This window comes from Hemiscyllium ocellatum, chromosome 28 (genome assembly GCF_020745735.1).
Source record: "Hemiscyllium ocellatum isolate sHemOce1 chromosome 28, sHemOce1.pat.X.cur, whole genome shotgun sequence".
NCBI classification, from domain to species: domain Eukaryota; kingdom Metazoa; phylum Chordata; class Chondrichthyes; order Orectolobiformes; family Hemiscylliidae; genus Hemiscyllium; species Hemiscyllium ocellatum.
Window position 1 is genome coordinate 95,694 of NC_083428.1, and position 17,685 is coordinate 113,378.

At 42.2% G+C, this 17,685-nt stretch overlaps 1 protein-coding gene across 1 annotated transcript in view; it reads right to left on the bottom strand.

Annotated features, from left to right (window-relative positions):
* LOC132828808 (gamma-interferon-inducible lysosomal thiol reductase-like) overlaps positions 1 to 17,685 on the bottom strand; it is a 67,366-nt gene that overhangs the window by 13,862 nt on the left and 35,819 nt on the right. The window contains exons 5-6 of the mRNA XM_060845944.1: positions 2,859 to 3,011; positions 1,460 to 1,528 (exon numbers count right to left, since the gene is read on the bottom strand). Coding sequence (XP_060701927.1) covers positions 1,460 to 1,528; positions 2,859 to 3,011 — 222 coding nt within the window. The remainder of the gene's footprint in view (positions 1 to 1,459; positions 1,529 to 2,858; positions 3,012 to 17,685) is intronic.

The following is a 17,685-nucleotide window of genomic DNA, read 5'->3' on the forward strand; positions in this document are numbered from 1 at the left end:
CCCTTTTAATTGGGGTTTGTTCCTGGGTTTCTGTAAAAGTGGGGAACAGATGTTTGTACCTATTGTTTATACAGGCATATCTAGTTAACTGCCTCTCTTCACAGCATCTAATCTAGTCGCCTGTATTATCTACCAGTGTTGTGCAGTCCCATTTCTTTCTTGCATACATTTTTAGCTGATACAAAAAAACAATTATGCATTTCCTCCACATGGTTTCCATTCTTGTTGACTCAGCTCTTGGGTGAAACAATTACACACTAGTGTGAGTTCATTTATTTTTGTATAATCAATTATAATTGCAGAATTGCAGAAATAACATTAATTTACCTATATCCCACAAGAATTAATAAAATGTTATAATTTATTGTGAGGGAAATTGAATATACCTGTACAAAAGTAGAGGGTTAAGCTTCAGTTACACAGGGCACTAGTGAAACCACAACTGAAATATTGTGTGAAATATTTGTCATCTTATCCAGGGGAAGATGATACTGCTTTGAAGGCAGTTCAGAAAAGGATACAAGACTAATACCTTGTTATGAAGAATGGCTGGACAGGCTTGGCTTGTTATCCATAAAGTGTTTACAGGAGTGAGAAGTAATTATATTGAAACATACCAGATCATGAATGTTCTTGGCAGATTGTACATAAAGGGTATATTTGTGGGAGACTCTCGGACAAGGGGTCATTATAAAATCAGGGATTGCTCAATTAAGACAGAGATGAAAACATTTTTTTCATCTCACAGCTTTGAGAGTCTTTTGCAAATTTCTTCCTGTAAAGGTGGTGGAAGTAGAGATGAACAGATTCTCAATAAGCAAGGGATGAAAGGTTAATGAGGGAGGGGGTTTGACAGAAATGTGGAGTTGAAGTTACAGTCTTATTAATTAGCAGAGCAGATTCATGGGGTCAAACAGCTGAGCCCTGCTCTAAATTCATGCATTAAAACTGTTTGCATGAACTCTTCCACCAGGCAGAAGACACTATGTTTGAACGGATTCACCAACAGGTTCAATAATAGCTTCTTCCTGGCCATTATTAGACTGATGAATGGACTCTCCAACCTTTAATAATGTTAACCTTGTTAATATTGGTCTTGCTTTGCGCACCTCCTGTCCAGTATAACCTTGCTTACCTCACTCTATCTAATTACCCCATCATCTGTATGTCCTTGTTTGCTATAATCTGCCTGCACTGCTTGCAAAACAAAGCTTTTCACTGCACCTAGGTAAACAATAAATCAGATCAAATCAAAGAACACAAAAGGATGAATAGCATCCTCCTAAGCTGTGAATATTCTACGATTCTCTGAAATCAAGTTTAATTAAATGAGTCATTTGCACAAAAACACACAAAATTCTTTGAGCAGCACTCAGTGTTTACACCAACTAGAGGGAAATAGCATTTCATGTATTTGTAAAGTCACTGAACTTCAAGAAGCAAGAGATGGGTCACTCACCGAATAAGTGTTGCAAATGAGATTGAAGAGTGCATTCATAGCCTCATCCTCCAAATCTTCAGTGTGCTTCTGTAAAAAAGATTGGAATTTGAAGACCATACAAGAATACTCAAAAGGGATCTCAATAAAAAAATGTAAGTTCTTTTTGGAATTACGTGTGGCCAGAAGCAAGGGGCAGTGAGGGTGGCAGAACTGAAATGTGGAGGGTGGAGGAGAGAGTGTGAAGACAGTTTGTATATGTAGGTCTGGATTTACCAGTTTTTACTGTTTTTAATGGGAGGTATAGGCTTGATGCCAGCATTTTGTTTGTGTTAAACACCTCATGTTGCTACAAGATATCTGCCTATTGCATAAATGTTTAAAAAAACACACAAAACCAGGTTATAGTCCAATAGGTTTATTTGGAAGCACTAGCTTTCGGAGCGCTGCTCTTTTATCAAGTTGTCACAATTGTTGCAAAAGTGATTAATATGGACTTTAAATTTCAGTGCTGATGTGATTCCAAGTACATAGTTCACAAAGACTGTCAGATCACATCAAACAGCATATCCTTTTGGCTGTTCACAATAAACAAGGTTCTGACTGTATCCAACCAGCATGTATTTGCAAATCTCACAACGGAGTGCCAATATTAGATGTGATTCTGCAGTTGGATAACATTTGCTGGCTAATCCTGTTGTGGGGGGGATTAAATTAATAACAAATTTCAGATTGCCAAACACAAGTATACTTGTGTTTACTGGAAGCTACACATATTCATACACAGGGCCTGTTTTACTGTTTTACTGTGTTTACTGGAAGCTACACATATTCATACACAGGGCCTGTTTTACTGTGTTTACTGGAAGCTACACATATTCATACACAGGGCCTGTTCCTTCCAGATGTTCCTGTTTCAACTCAACATGTCAGGCAACAGCCCTTTTCTGGTTCATTTTAGAGGCAATGTTCTGTCTAGTCAGAGCCAAAATGACTGGTTTAAAATGTAAACAAAGTCTGGTTGTTAACAGTCAATCGGCACTAATGGCTGCATTCGCCATGGTGACACCTCCACAGATCAGAGTCCACTGGCACAACCAATCAGCACTCTCCTTTCATTAGTATAATTGTTTGTTTAACTTTTGAATTAATATTTCTTCCAAATGTCCTAATAAGTGTTAGATGACAACTTTTAACAAAATGTTCCTTTTTGAGGTAATATGCTACTTCTGGTTGTGTATCGAATATAGACGATCTGTTTGGTATAAACAAACTGAACACACTCCTCAGAGACCGTAACTGAAGACCTTGAGACTGGAACGGCACGTGGGATGATGACATGCACCTGTCTTAAAGGCACACTGCCTGCCTGCTCAAGAATCTAAACAATAACACAATAGGAAGCATCTTTCCAACTTACTCCATTGACCAGGATCCATGGAACATAGTCATGGGGTGGATTCAGCGCTCTCGTTAGTTCTGCATTGTGATGCATCAGTTTATTTCCGAGGTCACCATTAACGCAGTTTTTAATGTTGTCCCAGGGCAGTAAGGGCTCATAGACCTGGAGGCACTGCAAAGATAAAAAAGGCAGAGCTATAATTTTGAACATTTGCTCCAAAGTCAAAATATATCACAGTTATTCCAGAGAGACCCTGAAGAGTTTGTAACCCAGGCCCCATTCTCAGACAAATTGGTCCCTGTTCAATGGGGCTACAACAAAATTGAGCAGGAATGTTTGGAATGAGAACTTGATGGAAAGATCAGGAACTGAACATTGGGCCACCTTAAAGAAGCAAGTGGTTCAGGTACAGTCAAAGTGTATTATATTTAATAGAAATCCAAAGTTCCCTGGTTGACAATGGAGATAGAAATACATTAGAAAGAAAAGATGTATATATGGCAGGTCCAAGGTCAAAAATACAACTAAGAATACAACAGGAACAGGAACTTTGAGAAAAGATTAGCAGGTAACATAAAGGGAAGACCCAAAGTCTTTTCTAGGCATATAAACAGTAGGGAAGTGGTTAAAATGGAGTAGGCCATAACAGAGACCAAAAAGGGGATTTACAGGTGAAGGCGGGGCCAAGGCTGACATATTAAATTAATGATAGACATTTGTCTTTACAAAACTGGAGAATACCATCCAGACCTTGGGGAGAAAGGAGGATACCTTGTCACCAGAAGGGTAGCTTGTCAACACAAAGTTAACGAGGCACTAGGACTGGATGAGATCCAAACCTTCACAAACCTTGCAAATGCATCCAAGATTTTAAAGGAAATGAAGGTAGAAATTGCAGAGGCTTTGGCAATATTTCAGTTTTCCCTGGACGCTGGGCATGTGCCAGAAGACTATTACAGCCTTGTTCAAGAAAGGTTGCAAAGATAATCCCAGCAATTACAGACCAGTTAGTTTAACTTCAGTGGTGAGGAAACATGTGATAACAAATGTTAGAACAGAATCTGTAGTCACATGGAAAATGGTGGGTTGATTAGAAATCCATGTTGATTCTTCTTAAAGTGAAAATCATGCCGAACTAAGCATTTTTAGGAAAGATAATAGAAAGGTTTGATGAGAGTAACACTTGATGTGGTCCACATGGGTTTCCAGAAGGTGTTTGATGCAGTGCCACACAACAGACTTGAGGATAGTTTTCAGTCATGGTATAAACATAATGTGGACACAACATTAGCTGAGTGACAGGAAACAGAGAGTAATGGTCAATAGATATTTTTCAGACTGGACGAAGGTTTGTCGTGCTCTTCCCCAGGGGTTGGTATTGGGATTCTTGCTTCTGGATCTTGGTGTGCTGGGGACAATTTCCAACATTGCAGATGACATGAAATATGGAAGAATTGTTAAATGTGAGGACAACAATGTGAACCTCCAAAAGGACATTGACAAGTTGGGGGAGTGGACAGATAGGCAACAGCTGATGCTCAAAGCAGAGAAATGTGAGGTAATGTACTTTGGTTCGAAGAACCTTGAAAGACAAAATAAAATATAGGGTATAATTTTAAAGTGGGTGCAGGAACAGAGGGAACTGGTGTATATAGAGTCATAGAGATGTACAGCATGGAAACAAACCCTTCAGTCCAAACCATCCATGCTGACCGGATATCTCAACCCAATCTAATCCCACCTGCCAACACCCAGCCCATATCCCTCCAAACCCTTCCTATTCATATACCCATCCAAATGTCTCTTAAATGTTGCCATTGTACCAGCCTCCACCACTTCCTCTGGCAGCTCATTCCATACACATACCACTCTCTGCGTGAAAATGTTGCCTCTTAAGTCTCTTTTATATCTTTACTCTCTCACCCTAAACCTATGCCCTCTAGTTCTGGACTCCCTGACCCCAGGGAAAAGATTTTGCCTGTTTACCCTATCCTTGCCCCTCATAATTTTGTAAACCTCTATAAGGTCACACCTCAGCCTCCGACACTCCAGGGAAAACAGCCCCAGCCTGTTCAGCTTCTCCCGATAGCTCAAGTCCTCCAACCCTGACGACATCCTTGTAGATCTTTTCTGAACCCTTTCAAGTTTCACAACATCTTTCCAATAGGAAGGAGACCAGAATTGCACGCAATATTCCAACAGTGGCCTAACTAATGTCCTGTACATGACCTCCCGACTCCTGTACTCAATACTCTGACCAATAAAGGAAAGCATACCAAATGCCTTCTTCACTATCCTATCTACTGTGACCCCACTTTCAAGGAGCTATGAACCTGCACTCCAAGGTGCCTTTGTTCAGCAACACTCCCTAGGACCTTACCATTAAGTGTTTAAGTCTGGCTGAGATTTGCTTTCCCAAAATGCAGCACCTCACATTTATCTGAATTAAACTCCATCTGCCACTTCTTAGCCCATTGGCCCATCTGTTCCAGATCCTGTTATAATCTGAGGTAACCCTCTTCGCTGTCCACTATACCTCCAATTTTGGTGTCATCTGCAAACTTACTAACTGTAACTCTTATGCTCACATCCAAATCATTTATGTAAATGACAAAAAGCAGAGGACCCAGCACCGATCCTTGTGGCACTCCACTGGTCACAGGCCTCCAGTCTGAAAAACAACCCTCCACCACCACCCTCTGTCTTCTACCTTTCAGCCAGTTCTGTATCCAAATGGCTAGTTCTCCCTGTATTCCATGAGATCTAACCTTGCTAATCAGTCTCCCATGGGGACCCTTGTCGAACGCCTTACTGAGTCCATATAGATCACACCTACTGCTCTGCCCTCATCAATCCTCTTTGTTATTTCTTCAAAAAACTCCATCAAGTTTGTGAGACATGATTTCCCATGCACAAAGCCATGTTGACTATCCCTAATCAGTCTTTGTCATTCCAAATACATGTAGATCCTGCCTCTCAGGATTCCCGCTAACAACTTGCCCACCACCGACGTCAGGCTCACTGGTCTATCGTTCCCTGGCTTGTCTTTACCGCCTTTCTTAAACAGTGGCACCACGTTTGCCAACCTCCAGTCTTCCGACACCTCACCTGCGACTATCAATGATACAAATATCTCAGCAAGAGGCCCAGCAATCACTTCTCTAGCTTCCCACAGAGTTCTAGGGTACACCTGATCAGGTCCTGGGGATTTACCCACCTTACCCATTTCAAGACATCCAGCACTTCCTCCTCTGTAATCTGAACATTTTGCAAGATGTCACCATCTATTTCCCTACAGTCTATGTCTTCCATATCCTTTTCCACAGTAAATACTAATGCAAAATACTCACTTAGTATCTCCCCCATTTTCTGTGGCTCCACACAAAGGCTGCCTTGCTGATCTTTGAGGGGCCCTATTCTCTCTCTAGTTACTCTTTTGTCCTTAATATATTCAGATCATAACAAGCGGCTGGAAAGATGGAGAGAACAGTTAATAAAACACAGTGTTCTCAGTTTTATCAATTGTGGCATTGAACACAAGAGCAAAGAGTTGATGTTGAACTTACATAAGGCACTTATAGACCTTGGCTGGAGAATTGCATACAGTTGTGGGCCCCACAATACAGGACAATTGCAAATGAATTGAAGAGAGTGCAGAAACAATTTAAAAGAATAGTTCAGGAATGAGAATCTTCAGTGATGAAAATAGATAGAAGAACAAAGAACGAAGAAAATTTACATCACAGGAACAGGCCCTTCGGTCCTCTAAGCCTGTGCCGATCCAAATCCACTGCCTAAACCTATCGCCCAGTTCCTAAGGATTGTATCCCTCTGCTCCCCATTTCCTCATGCATATGTCCAGCCACACCTTAAATGAATCTACCATGCCTATCTCCAACGTGTCCACATCATTTTGGTAATGTGGCGGCCAGAACTGTACACAGTATTGTAAATGTGGCCAAACCAAAGTTTTGTACAATTTTAACATGACCTGCCAGCTCTTATACTTAATACCCCATCCGATGAAGGCAAGCATATCATATGCCTTCTTGACCACTCTATCTACATGTGCAGCCACATACAGGGTACAATGGACCTGAACTCCCTGATCTCTCTGCTCATCAACTTTTCCCAAAGCTCTTCCGTTTACAGTATAGTTCGCTCTAGAATTAGACCTTCCAAAATACATCACCTCACATTTGCCTGGATTGAACACCATCTGCCAGTTCTTGACCCAACTCTCCAGTCTATCTATATTCTCCTGTATTCTTTAACAGTCCCTTATGCTTTCTGCTACTCCACCAATTTTCATGTCACCTGAAAACTTGCTGATCATACCAACAGTGCCCTCTTCCAGATCATTTATGTATATTACAAACAACAGTGGCCCCAGCATGGACCCCTGTGGGACACCACTGGACACCTTTCTCCATTTTGAGAAACTCTCTTCAACTACTACTCTCTGTCTCCTGTTGCTCAACCAGTTCTTTATCCACCCAGCTAGAACACCCTGCACACCATGTGACTTCACTTTCTCCATTAGTTTACCATGGGGAACCTTATCAAACGCCTTACTAAAGTCCATGTGTATGACATCTACAGCCCTTCCTTCATCTATCATTTTGGTCACTTACTCAAAGAAGAACTCTGTTAAGTTGGTAAGGCACAATCTCTCCCACACAAAATCATGTTGCTTATCTCTGATAAGCCCATTCTTTTCCAAATATAAATAGATTTTATCCCTCAGTACTTTCTCCAGTAACTTTCCCACCACTGTCGTCAGGCTCACTGGTCTGTAGTTACCTGGAATATCCCTACTACCATTCATGTACTGGGGGGGCAATATTAGCAACCCTCTAGTCCATCAGCACTTCTTCTGTATTTAAGGATGCTACAAAGATATCTGTCAGGGCTCCAGCTGTTTCCTCTCTCACTTTCCTCAGCAACCTGGGATAGATCCCATCCGGTCCTGGAGACTTGTCTACCTTAACATCCTTTAGCCTACCCAACACATCCTCCCTCCTTATGTCAGAGTGATCCAGAGAAAACATACTTCTATCTCTAATCTCAACATTCATCATTCCCTCTCCTCAGTGAACACTGATGTAAAGTAATCATTGAGAATTTCACTCATTTTCTCAGATACAACACACAACCTCCTTCCTTATCCTTTAGTGGACCAACCCTTTCTATAGTTACTCTCTTATACAGTCATAGAGATGTACCGCATGGAAACAGACCCTTCAGTCCAACGCGTCCATGCTAATCAGATATCTCAACACAATCTAGTCCCACCCGCCAGCATCTGACCCATATCCTTCCTATTCATATACCCATCCAAATGTATTTTAAATGTTGCAATTGTACCAGCCTCCACCACTTCTTCTGGCAGCTCATTCCATACACGTACCACCCTCTGCGTGAAAAAGCTGCCCCTTAGGTCTCTTTTATATTTTTCCCCTCTCATCCTAAATCAATGCCGTCTAGTTCTGGACTCCCCCACCCCAGGGAAAAAACTTTGTCTAGATATACTATCCATGCCCCTCATAATTTTGTAAATCTCTATAGGGTCACCCCTCAGCCTCTCCCTATAGCTCAAATCCTCCAACCCTGGCAACATCCTTGTAAATCTTTTCCGAACCCTTTCAAATTTCACAACTCTTATATATGAATAAAAGGCCTTGAGATTCTCCTTAATTCTGCTCACTAAAGTTATTTCATGACCCCTTTTAGCCCGCTTGATTCCTTGTTTAAGATTGGTCCTACTCTCCCGATATTCCTCCAAAGCCTGTTCTGTTCTTAGCTACCTGGACCTTATGTAGGCTTCCCTTTTCCTCTTGGCTAGTCGCACAATGTCTTTTGTCATCCACGGTTCATGAATCTTGCCTTTCCTATCCCTTGTTTTCAAAGGGACTTTGGAGAAAGTGAGGACTGCAGATGCTGGGGATCAGAGCTTAAAAATGTGTTGCTGGAAAAGCGCAGCAGGTCAGGCTGCATCAAAGGAGAAGGAGAATCGATGTTTCGGGCATAAGCCCTTCTTCAGGAATGCCTATTTCAAAGGGACATGCCTATCCCGCACTATCTTCAACCTATCTTTGAAAGTCTTCCACATATCAAATGTGGATGTCCCTTCAAATAGCTGCCCCCAATCCAGCTCGTGCCAAATTTTGATAAAATTGGCCTTGGCCCAGTTTAGCATTCTTCACTTAGAGCCACTGTCATCCTTGTCTACGAGTACTCTGAAACATACAGAATTATGATCCCTATTCCCAAAGAAATCTCTCACTGCAACTTCTCCAGTCTGGCCTGGCTCATTCCCCAACACCAGGTCCAATGTGACCTCTTCCCTGGTTGAACTATTGACTTACTGCTCTATGCCTGGATGGTCCTTACAAATTCTGCCCCATCTAAACCTCTGACATTAAGTATGTCCCAATCAATGTTGGGAAAATTAAAATCTCCCATCACCATCACCCTGTTGCCTTTATATCTTCCATGACCTGTTTACCTATTTGTTCTCCTACCTCGTGCTCTCTGTTGGAAGGCCTGTAATACAGCCCCAACAATGTAACTGTATCTTTTTTATTTCTCAGCTCTACCCATAATGCCTCAATGCTCAAGCCCTCCATTGGTCCTCCTTTAGCACAACCATGATATCATCCCTGACCAGCAATGCAACTCTTCCCACACTGAGCTCTGTAAACCATCTATATCCTGGAATCTTTAGTTGCCAATCAAGCCGTTCCTTCAACCAAGTCTCTATGATCGCAACAACGTCATACTCCCAGGCATCAATCCAAGCCCTAGGTTCGTCTGCCTTACCTACTATATGCCTTGCATTAAAGCATACAGACTTCAGACCACCAGTTCCTTTGAATTCATTTGCCCACTGCCTACTGTTCTGCTTGGTAATGCTAACTCCATGATCATGTTCCGTATAATCTCAAGTTTCCACCTCATTGTCTACTAGTCTTCTCTTCTGGTTCCTGGCCTCCTGCCAGTCCAAAAAGGTTTTCAAAAGCATGAGTGGCTGGACAGAGTGGACAGGGAGAAACTGTTTCTGCTTGTAGAAGAAACAAGAATGAGAGGAGCAAAGATTTAAAGTGATGACCAAGTGCTGGCAGGTGGGACTACATTGGGTTGGGATATCAGGTCAGCATGGACGAGTTGGACCGAAGGGTCTGTTTCCATGCTGTACATCTCACTGACTCACTGACTCTATGTACAAACTAAGTAAGAGTGATATGAGAAAATACTTTAACACACAGCAGGTAGTTATGGTATAAAACGCATTGCCTGGTGACATAAAGCTGGCCCTTTTTTCTAAACGCTGTTCCTCTTCTCAAGGATACTGTGTCTTTGTTTTATTCAGAGGGGTTGTAAACAGGCCAGGCCCCAAAACGGCTGGGTTTGGTACAAAGATGAAGGGCCTTTTTGTTTATACGGAAACAGATGAGTCTTTAGGCCAAAGCTTTTATGTTGTTAGAAGTGACCTGTACAAGTCAAGTGCGCTTGGCCAGCTCTCTCACTGATCAGTTCAGTCCAGAACTAATTAGGGAGTCTAGCTGTGGAGCTGTGTGGAAACAGGCTGATAGACTCTCTCTCTCTCCTTCTGCCCTTCTAACTTCGACCTAGAAGCCTTTGTTTCACTTTTACTGTGTTTAAGGGGTTTGCTTATTGGAATTGTGTATATTCAGAACAGCATAATTAAGTCTAGATTGGACAGACTGAGTTCTGTAGAGGTTCTTTATTGTGTTCTTTGCATTTCATTGTGCAATTTTGTGAATAAATTTTTATCTGCTTTAAAACCTGGTAATCAACCTACTCCATAACAGATTGGGGGCTCTTTGCAGGATTTTAAACAGCAAGTGGTTGGCGCTAGTGTCTTTATTTCAGGTGTTGGTTTAGTTGGGTAGACAAAGCTTGAGGTAGTAATGGCTCTTTCAGTCGCCAAACGTTTTCTGGAAGTGGATGCAATGACTTGGAAGTTTTGCAAAAAAAAGTGAATAAGACCAAGCTGCAGGAATTAGCAGACAAGCTGGGGATGGAGCTGCCTCCTTCTGTGATGAAAGGAAAGATAATTACAGCAGTAGCTCAGCATTTAAATTTGCTGGAAATGCCATCAGGATCCACAGAGATGGCAAGGATTCAAATGCAAATGAAGCAGCTTGAGTTAGAGGCGAGAGATAAGGAAGGGGCAGCAGAAATGAAACAGTTTCAGTTACGATTAAAAGCAGATGAGAGGAAAAAAGAGAGAGCATTTGAACTGCAGAAATTGACACTTAAAAAGGGAAGTCAGCTTAAAAGGCTGGAGATAAAGACAGATGGTAGGCTTAGTGAGGAAGAGAGTGAGGATAAGCAAGCCCCTGGTAGTCAGAAGCTGAGTGAGAAGCTGTTTAAATATGTTCAAATATTCCCTAAATTTGAGAAGAAGGATGTGGAAGCTTTTTTTATCTCATTGGAAAAGGTGGCTAAACAAATGAAGAGGCAATTGACAATGTGAGTTTTTTGATCCAAACAAAACGTGTAGGTAGAGCTAGTGAGGTCTTCGCACCCCTATCAGAGGAGGTATCTGGGGAGTATGAGGATGTGAAAAAAGCCATTTTAAGTGCATATGAGCTTGTACCAGAAGCGTAGAAGTCCCTCCCGCAGGAGGGACCCTGGTCAAACCTAGATTGAGTTTGAAAGAATCAAACAGAGCAACATCGATAGATAGATAAGAGCTTTAAAAATAGAGCAAACCTATGATGCCCTTACAGAGGTAATTATTTTGGTGGAATTCAAAAATTCACTGCCTGAAGCAGCGTGAACTCATGTGGAAGAGATTTAAAACAGCGAGGTTAGCAGTTGAAGGGGCTGATAATTATGAGCTAGTCCATAAATAAAACTTGGGTTAGCTTCCAGAATCAATTTCAGTTCCTGAGGGAGAGAAACTGGGGCAAAGAGAAATCCTACCGTGGAAAGGGAAAGGTAAATCTCAGTGAAAATCTTAAGGAGAACTTACCACAGGGTCAAAAGAAAACCCTTCAAGAAGTTAAAAAGCTCAGATGCTTTCATTGTAATAAAGTGGGCCACATGAAATCACAGTGTTGGTGGGCTGGGAGAAAGCCAGATGTAGGAAAACAGGCCAAGCCTGGAAGTTTTGCTGGACTAGTGATAAAAAGCACAAGGCAAATTAGACAACTGCCTCAGAGTGTACAAGATGATCAGAGGTTGATTAAGGAGGAAGTGCCAGATCTGCTTAAAAAAACATACATGCGGGGGTAAAGTTTATTCACACAGGAGTAGCAGTTAAAAAGGTTACAATATTAACGGATGCAAGGTCCTCTCAGTCTGTGATGCTGAAGGATGAGGAGATGTGTACTCCTGAGAAGGTACTGGTGACAGGAATTCATGGTGAGACAAAAAGTACTTAATTGTGTAAAGTGAAGTTAGAGTGTCCACAGAAGAGTGGAGAATTAGTGGAAGGAGTACTGGACAAATGCTCAGCTCCAGGAATACAATTTGTCCTTGCAAATGATATACCCGATTCACCGGTAGGTGTGATGCCTACTCCATTTGAAAAGCTAGTGGAGACTCAAGCAACTGAAGAAATGCAGGGTGTTTATTCAGTGATCTTCCGAGATTGCGTGGGATCACAAGAACACAGAGTCACAAGCTGAAGCAGGAGAGTTCAAAAGACCCAAATAAGGAAGCTGACATAGTTTTATCAAGGACATTTTTGATCAGATAAGTGGAACAGAACAGGAGCAAATAGGTCAACATGCAAGCATACTTAGCTCTGCTAAGCTTATTGAGTTACAGCAGAAAGATGAGAACTTAAAACAGTTGTATCAAAAAGCACATACAGAGAAGGAGAGTTAATGCATCCTTATGTGCTATTACTTAATAAATGATGTCATAATGAGGAAATGGAGACCATCACACATTCAAGCAGATGAGAAATGGGCAGAGATTCATCAGATTGTTTTGCCAGTAGGGTATAGAAAGGAGGTGCTGCGAGTGGCGCATGAGCTACCATGTGGAGGTCATTTAGGAGCAAGGAAAACACAGGCTAAAATACAAAGATATTTTTACTGGCCTGGACTACACAAGGATGTAGCTGAACTTTGCCAGATGTGTCACACATGTCAGCTAATTGGAATACCACAGGCAGTAATAAAACTTGCACCTTTAATACCTATTCCACCATTTAAGAAGCCTTTCACAAGAGTCTTGACTGATTGTGTAGGTCCCCTACTTCAAACAAATAATGGGAATAAGTGAGATTTGAGAAGATTTGTAGCCCAGGCTGAGGTTTTGGATGTTGCTTTGCTCGCTGAGCTCGAAGGTTAATTTCGTTACCCTACCTGGTAATATCTTCAGAGGCAAAGCAATGCTTAAAATTCCTGCTTTCTACTTATATGCTTGGGTTTCTTTGGGTTGGTGATGTCATTTCCTGTGGTGAAGTCACTTCCTGTTCCTTTTCTCAATGGGGGCGAACTCGATGTGTTTGTTGATAGAGTTCCGGTTGGAATGCCATGCTTCTAGGAATTCTTGTGCATGTCTTTGCTTGGCTTGTCCTAGGATGGATGTGTTGTCCCAGCCGAAGTGATGTCCTTCCTCATCCGTATGTGAGGATACTAGTGAGAGAGGGTCATGTCTTTTTGTGGCTAGTTGGTGTTCATGTATCCTGGTAGCTAATTCGAGCCACAAAAAGACATGACCCTCTTTCACTAGTATCCTCACATACGGATGAGGAAGGACACCACTTCGATTGGGACAATACATCCATCCTAGGACAAGCCAAACAAGACACGCACGAGAATGTCTAGAAACATGGCATTCCAACTGGAACTCTATCAACAAACACATCGAGTTTGACCCCATCTTCCACCCCCTGAGAAAAGAAACAGGAAGGGACTTCACCACAGGAAATAACATCACTACAGGAAATGACATCACGAACCCAAAGAAACCCAAACATATAAATAGAAAGCAGGAATTTTCAGCATTGCTTCACCTGAGGTCTACTGAAGATGTTACCTTGTAGGGTAACAAAACATCTGGAAATGAACCTTCCAACTCAGTGAGCAAACTTACATCTAAAATTGGCATAAGTATTTATTAACAATAATGGATGTATCAATGAGATTTCTAGAGGCAGTACCATCATGCAATATTACAGCTAAAAAGGTTGTAGAAGAATTACTCAATTTTTTTACTAGATACGGATTACCAATAGAGATCTAGTCAGATCAAGGATCAAACTTTACATCCAAACTATTCAAGGTGGCCATGGATATCTTGGGAATAAAGGATTTCAAATCTATTGCATACAATCCGGAATCACAGGGAATGCTAGAGAGATGACATCAAACATTAAAAACCATGTTGAGAGCTCATAGTCAGGACTATCCAGGTGATTGGGATAAGGGAATTCCGTTTATACGTTTTGCAATCAGAGATGCACCAAATGAATTAACCAAAGTCAGTCCATTTGAATTAATTTTGGGGCATGAAGTAAGAGGACCATTAAAATTGATTAAGGAGAAATTAATAAATCAGAATTCAGAGACCATACATTTGGACCAGGGGTCAAATTTTACAGAACAATTAGGTAGAGCTGGGGAGTTGGCTAGACAGCATTTAAAAGTATCACAGCGTACAATGAAACAGGAAGTGGATAAGAAATCACAAATTCACTATTTTGCAATTGGGCATAAGGTATTGATGGTACTAGCAGTAACTGGTGAACATTTAAAAGCAAGTTTTAGTGGGCCTTATGTCCTTGGATGAGTTTTTGCTACTGCTGTTGAGCAGGGGTCTGGGAACCAGAGGAGAAGACTAGTAGACAGCAACGTGGAAACTAGAGACTGTAAGGATCATGAAGTTAGCATTACCAAGGGGAAGTGTAGGCAGAGAACAGATGAAAGCAAAAGAACTGGCAGCCTGAAGTGCATATACGTTAATGCAAGGAGTATAGTGAGTAAGGCAGATGAACTTAGGGCTTGGATTGGTACCCGGGACTATGACGTTATTGCGATCACAGAGACTTGGTTGAAGGAAGGGCATGATTGGCAACTAAATGTTCCAGGACATAGAAGTTTCAGACAGGACAGGGAGGTAAGTAAAGGGGGGAGAGGAGTTGCATTGCTGGTCAGGGATGATATCACAGCTGTGCTAAAGGAGGACACTATGGAGGGCTTGAGAATTGAGGCATTATGGGTGGAGTTAAGAAATAAGAAGGGTGCAGTTACATTGTTGGGGCTGTATTACAGACCTCCCAACAGTGAGTGTGAGGTAGAAGAACAAATAGGTGAACAGATTATGGAAAGATGTCAAGCCAACAGGGTGGTGGTGATGGGAGATTTTAATTTTCCCAACACTGACTGGGATACACTTAGTGTCAGAGGTCTGGATGGACCAAGATTTGTAAAAAGCATCCATGAGAGTTTTCTAGAGCAGTATGCCAATAGTCCGACGAAGGAAGGGGTCATATTGGACCTGGTGTTGGGGAATGAGCCAGGTGGTAGACATTGCAGTAGGAGATTTCTTTGGGAATAGTGACCACAATTCTGTAAGTTTTAAAAAACTCGTAGACAAGGATGAGAGTGGTCCTAAGGGAAGAGTACTAAAGTGGGCCAAGGCCAAATATATCAAACTTTGGCAGGAGCTGGGAAATGTGGATTGTGAACAGCTATTTGAAGGGAAGTCCACATTTGATATGTTGGAAGCTTTCAAAGATAGGTTGAAGATACTGCAGGATAGGCATGTTCCTTTGAAAACAAGGGATAGGAAAGACAAAATTCGTGAAACATGGATGACAGGAGAAATTGTGCGATCAGCCAAGAGGAAAAGGGAAGCCTACATAAGGTCCAGGCAGCTAGGAAGAGAACAGAACTTGGAGGAATATCGGGAGAGTCGAACCAAACTAATATGGCAGGGGGTGGGAACTGAGCTATATACCAGTGGTGAGAGTTGATGGAGATGAAGCAATAGCAAGAGGTAGCGCAGCCAGTGGGAAGGAATTTCCTGGGAAAGAACCAAGGGATCGGTTAAAGTGTGTTTGCTTTAATGCAAGGAATATCAAGAATAAAAGTGATGAGCTTAGAGCATGGATCAGTACCTGGTGCTATGATGTTGTGGCCATAACAGAGACGTGGGTTTCTCACGGGCAGGAATGGTTGTTGCATATTCCAAGGTTTAGAACATTTAAAAAGAATAGGAAGGGGGGGGGGGAAGAGGAGGGGGTGTAGCACTGCTAATCACAGCTACAGAAGTTACCATTTTCGAGGAGGGTCTGCCTACTGAGTCAGTATGGGTGGAAATTAGGAACAGCAAGGGAGCAGTCACCTCATTAGGGGTTTACTACAGGCCCCCCAATAGCAGCAGGGAGATGGAAGAAAGCATAGGTCTGCAGACTTTGGGAAAGTGTGAATGTAGTAGGGTTGTTGTAATGGGGGACTTTAACTTTCCCAATATTGATTGGAACTTCCTTCGAGCAGATGGTTTAGAAGGAGCTGTTTTTGTAAGGTGTGGCAGGGGGGTGGGAACCTGAGCTGTATACCAGAGGTGAGAGTTGATGCAGATGAGGCAATAGCCAGAGGTAGACCAGCTAGTGGGAAGGATTTTCCTGGAAAGGAACCAAGGGATCAGTTAAAGTGTGTTTGCTTTAATGCAAGGAGTATCAGGAATAAAAGTGATGAACTTAGAGCATGGATCAGTACCTGGTGCTATGATGTTGTGGCCATATCAGAGACATGGGTTTCTCAGGGGCAAGAATGGTTGCTTGATGTTCCAAGGTTTAGAGCATTTAAAAAGAATAGGGAGGGGGGAGAAAGAGGAGGGGGTGTAGCACTCCTAATCAGAGATGGTATCACAGCTACAGAAGCTTCCATTGTTGAGGAAGATCTGCCTACCGAGTCAGTATGGGTGGAAATTAGGAACAGCAAGGGAGCAGTCACCTCTTTAGGGATTTACCACAGGCCCCCAATAGCAGCAGGGAGATGGAAGAAAGCAGAGGTCGGCAGATTTTGGAAAAGTGTGGACGTAGTAGGGTTGTTGTAATGGGTTACTTTAACTTTTCCAATATTGATTGGAACCTCCTTCGAGCAGAAGATTTGAATGGAGCTGTTTTTGTAAGGTGTGTTCAGGAGGGTTTCCTAATTCAGTACGTTGACAGGCCGACGAGGGGAGAGGCCATTCTAGACTTAGTGCTCGGAAGTGAGCTGGTGCAGGTATCAGATCTTGTGGAGAGAGAGCATTTTGGTGATAGTGACCACAACTGCCTCACATTCTATATAGCTATGGAGAAGGAGGGGATTAGGCAAAATGGGAGGATATTTAATTGGGGAAGAGGAAACTACAATGTGATTAGACATGAGTTAGGAAGCATGGACTGGGAGCAATTGTTCCATGGTAAAGACACTATAGACATGTGGAGACTGTTTAAGGAACAGTTGTGCAAGTGATGAATAAATATGTCCTTCTGAGACAGGCAAGAAGTGGTAAGATAAAGGAACCTTGGATGACGAGAGCGGTGGAGCTTCACATCAAAAGGAAAAAGGTAGCTTACATAAGGTGGAGGAAGCTAGGGTCAAGCTCAGCTCTAGAGAATTACAGGCAGCTGAGGAAGGAGCTCAAAAATGGTCTGAGGAGAGCCAGGAGAGGGCACAAGAAAGGCTTGGCAGAACGGATTAGAGAGAACACAAAGGTATTTTACACTTATGTGAGGAATAAGAGAATGGTCAAAGAAAGAGTAGGGCCGATCAGGGAACTTGTGTGTGAAGGTAGGGGAAGCCCTAAATGAGTTTTTTATTTCTGTCTTTACTAAAGAAAAGGACCTTGTAGTGAATGAAACCAT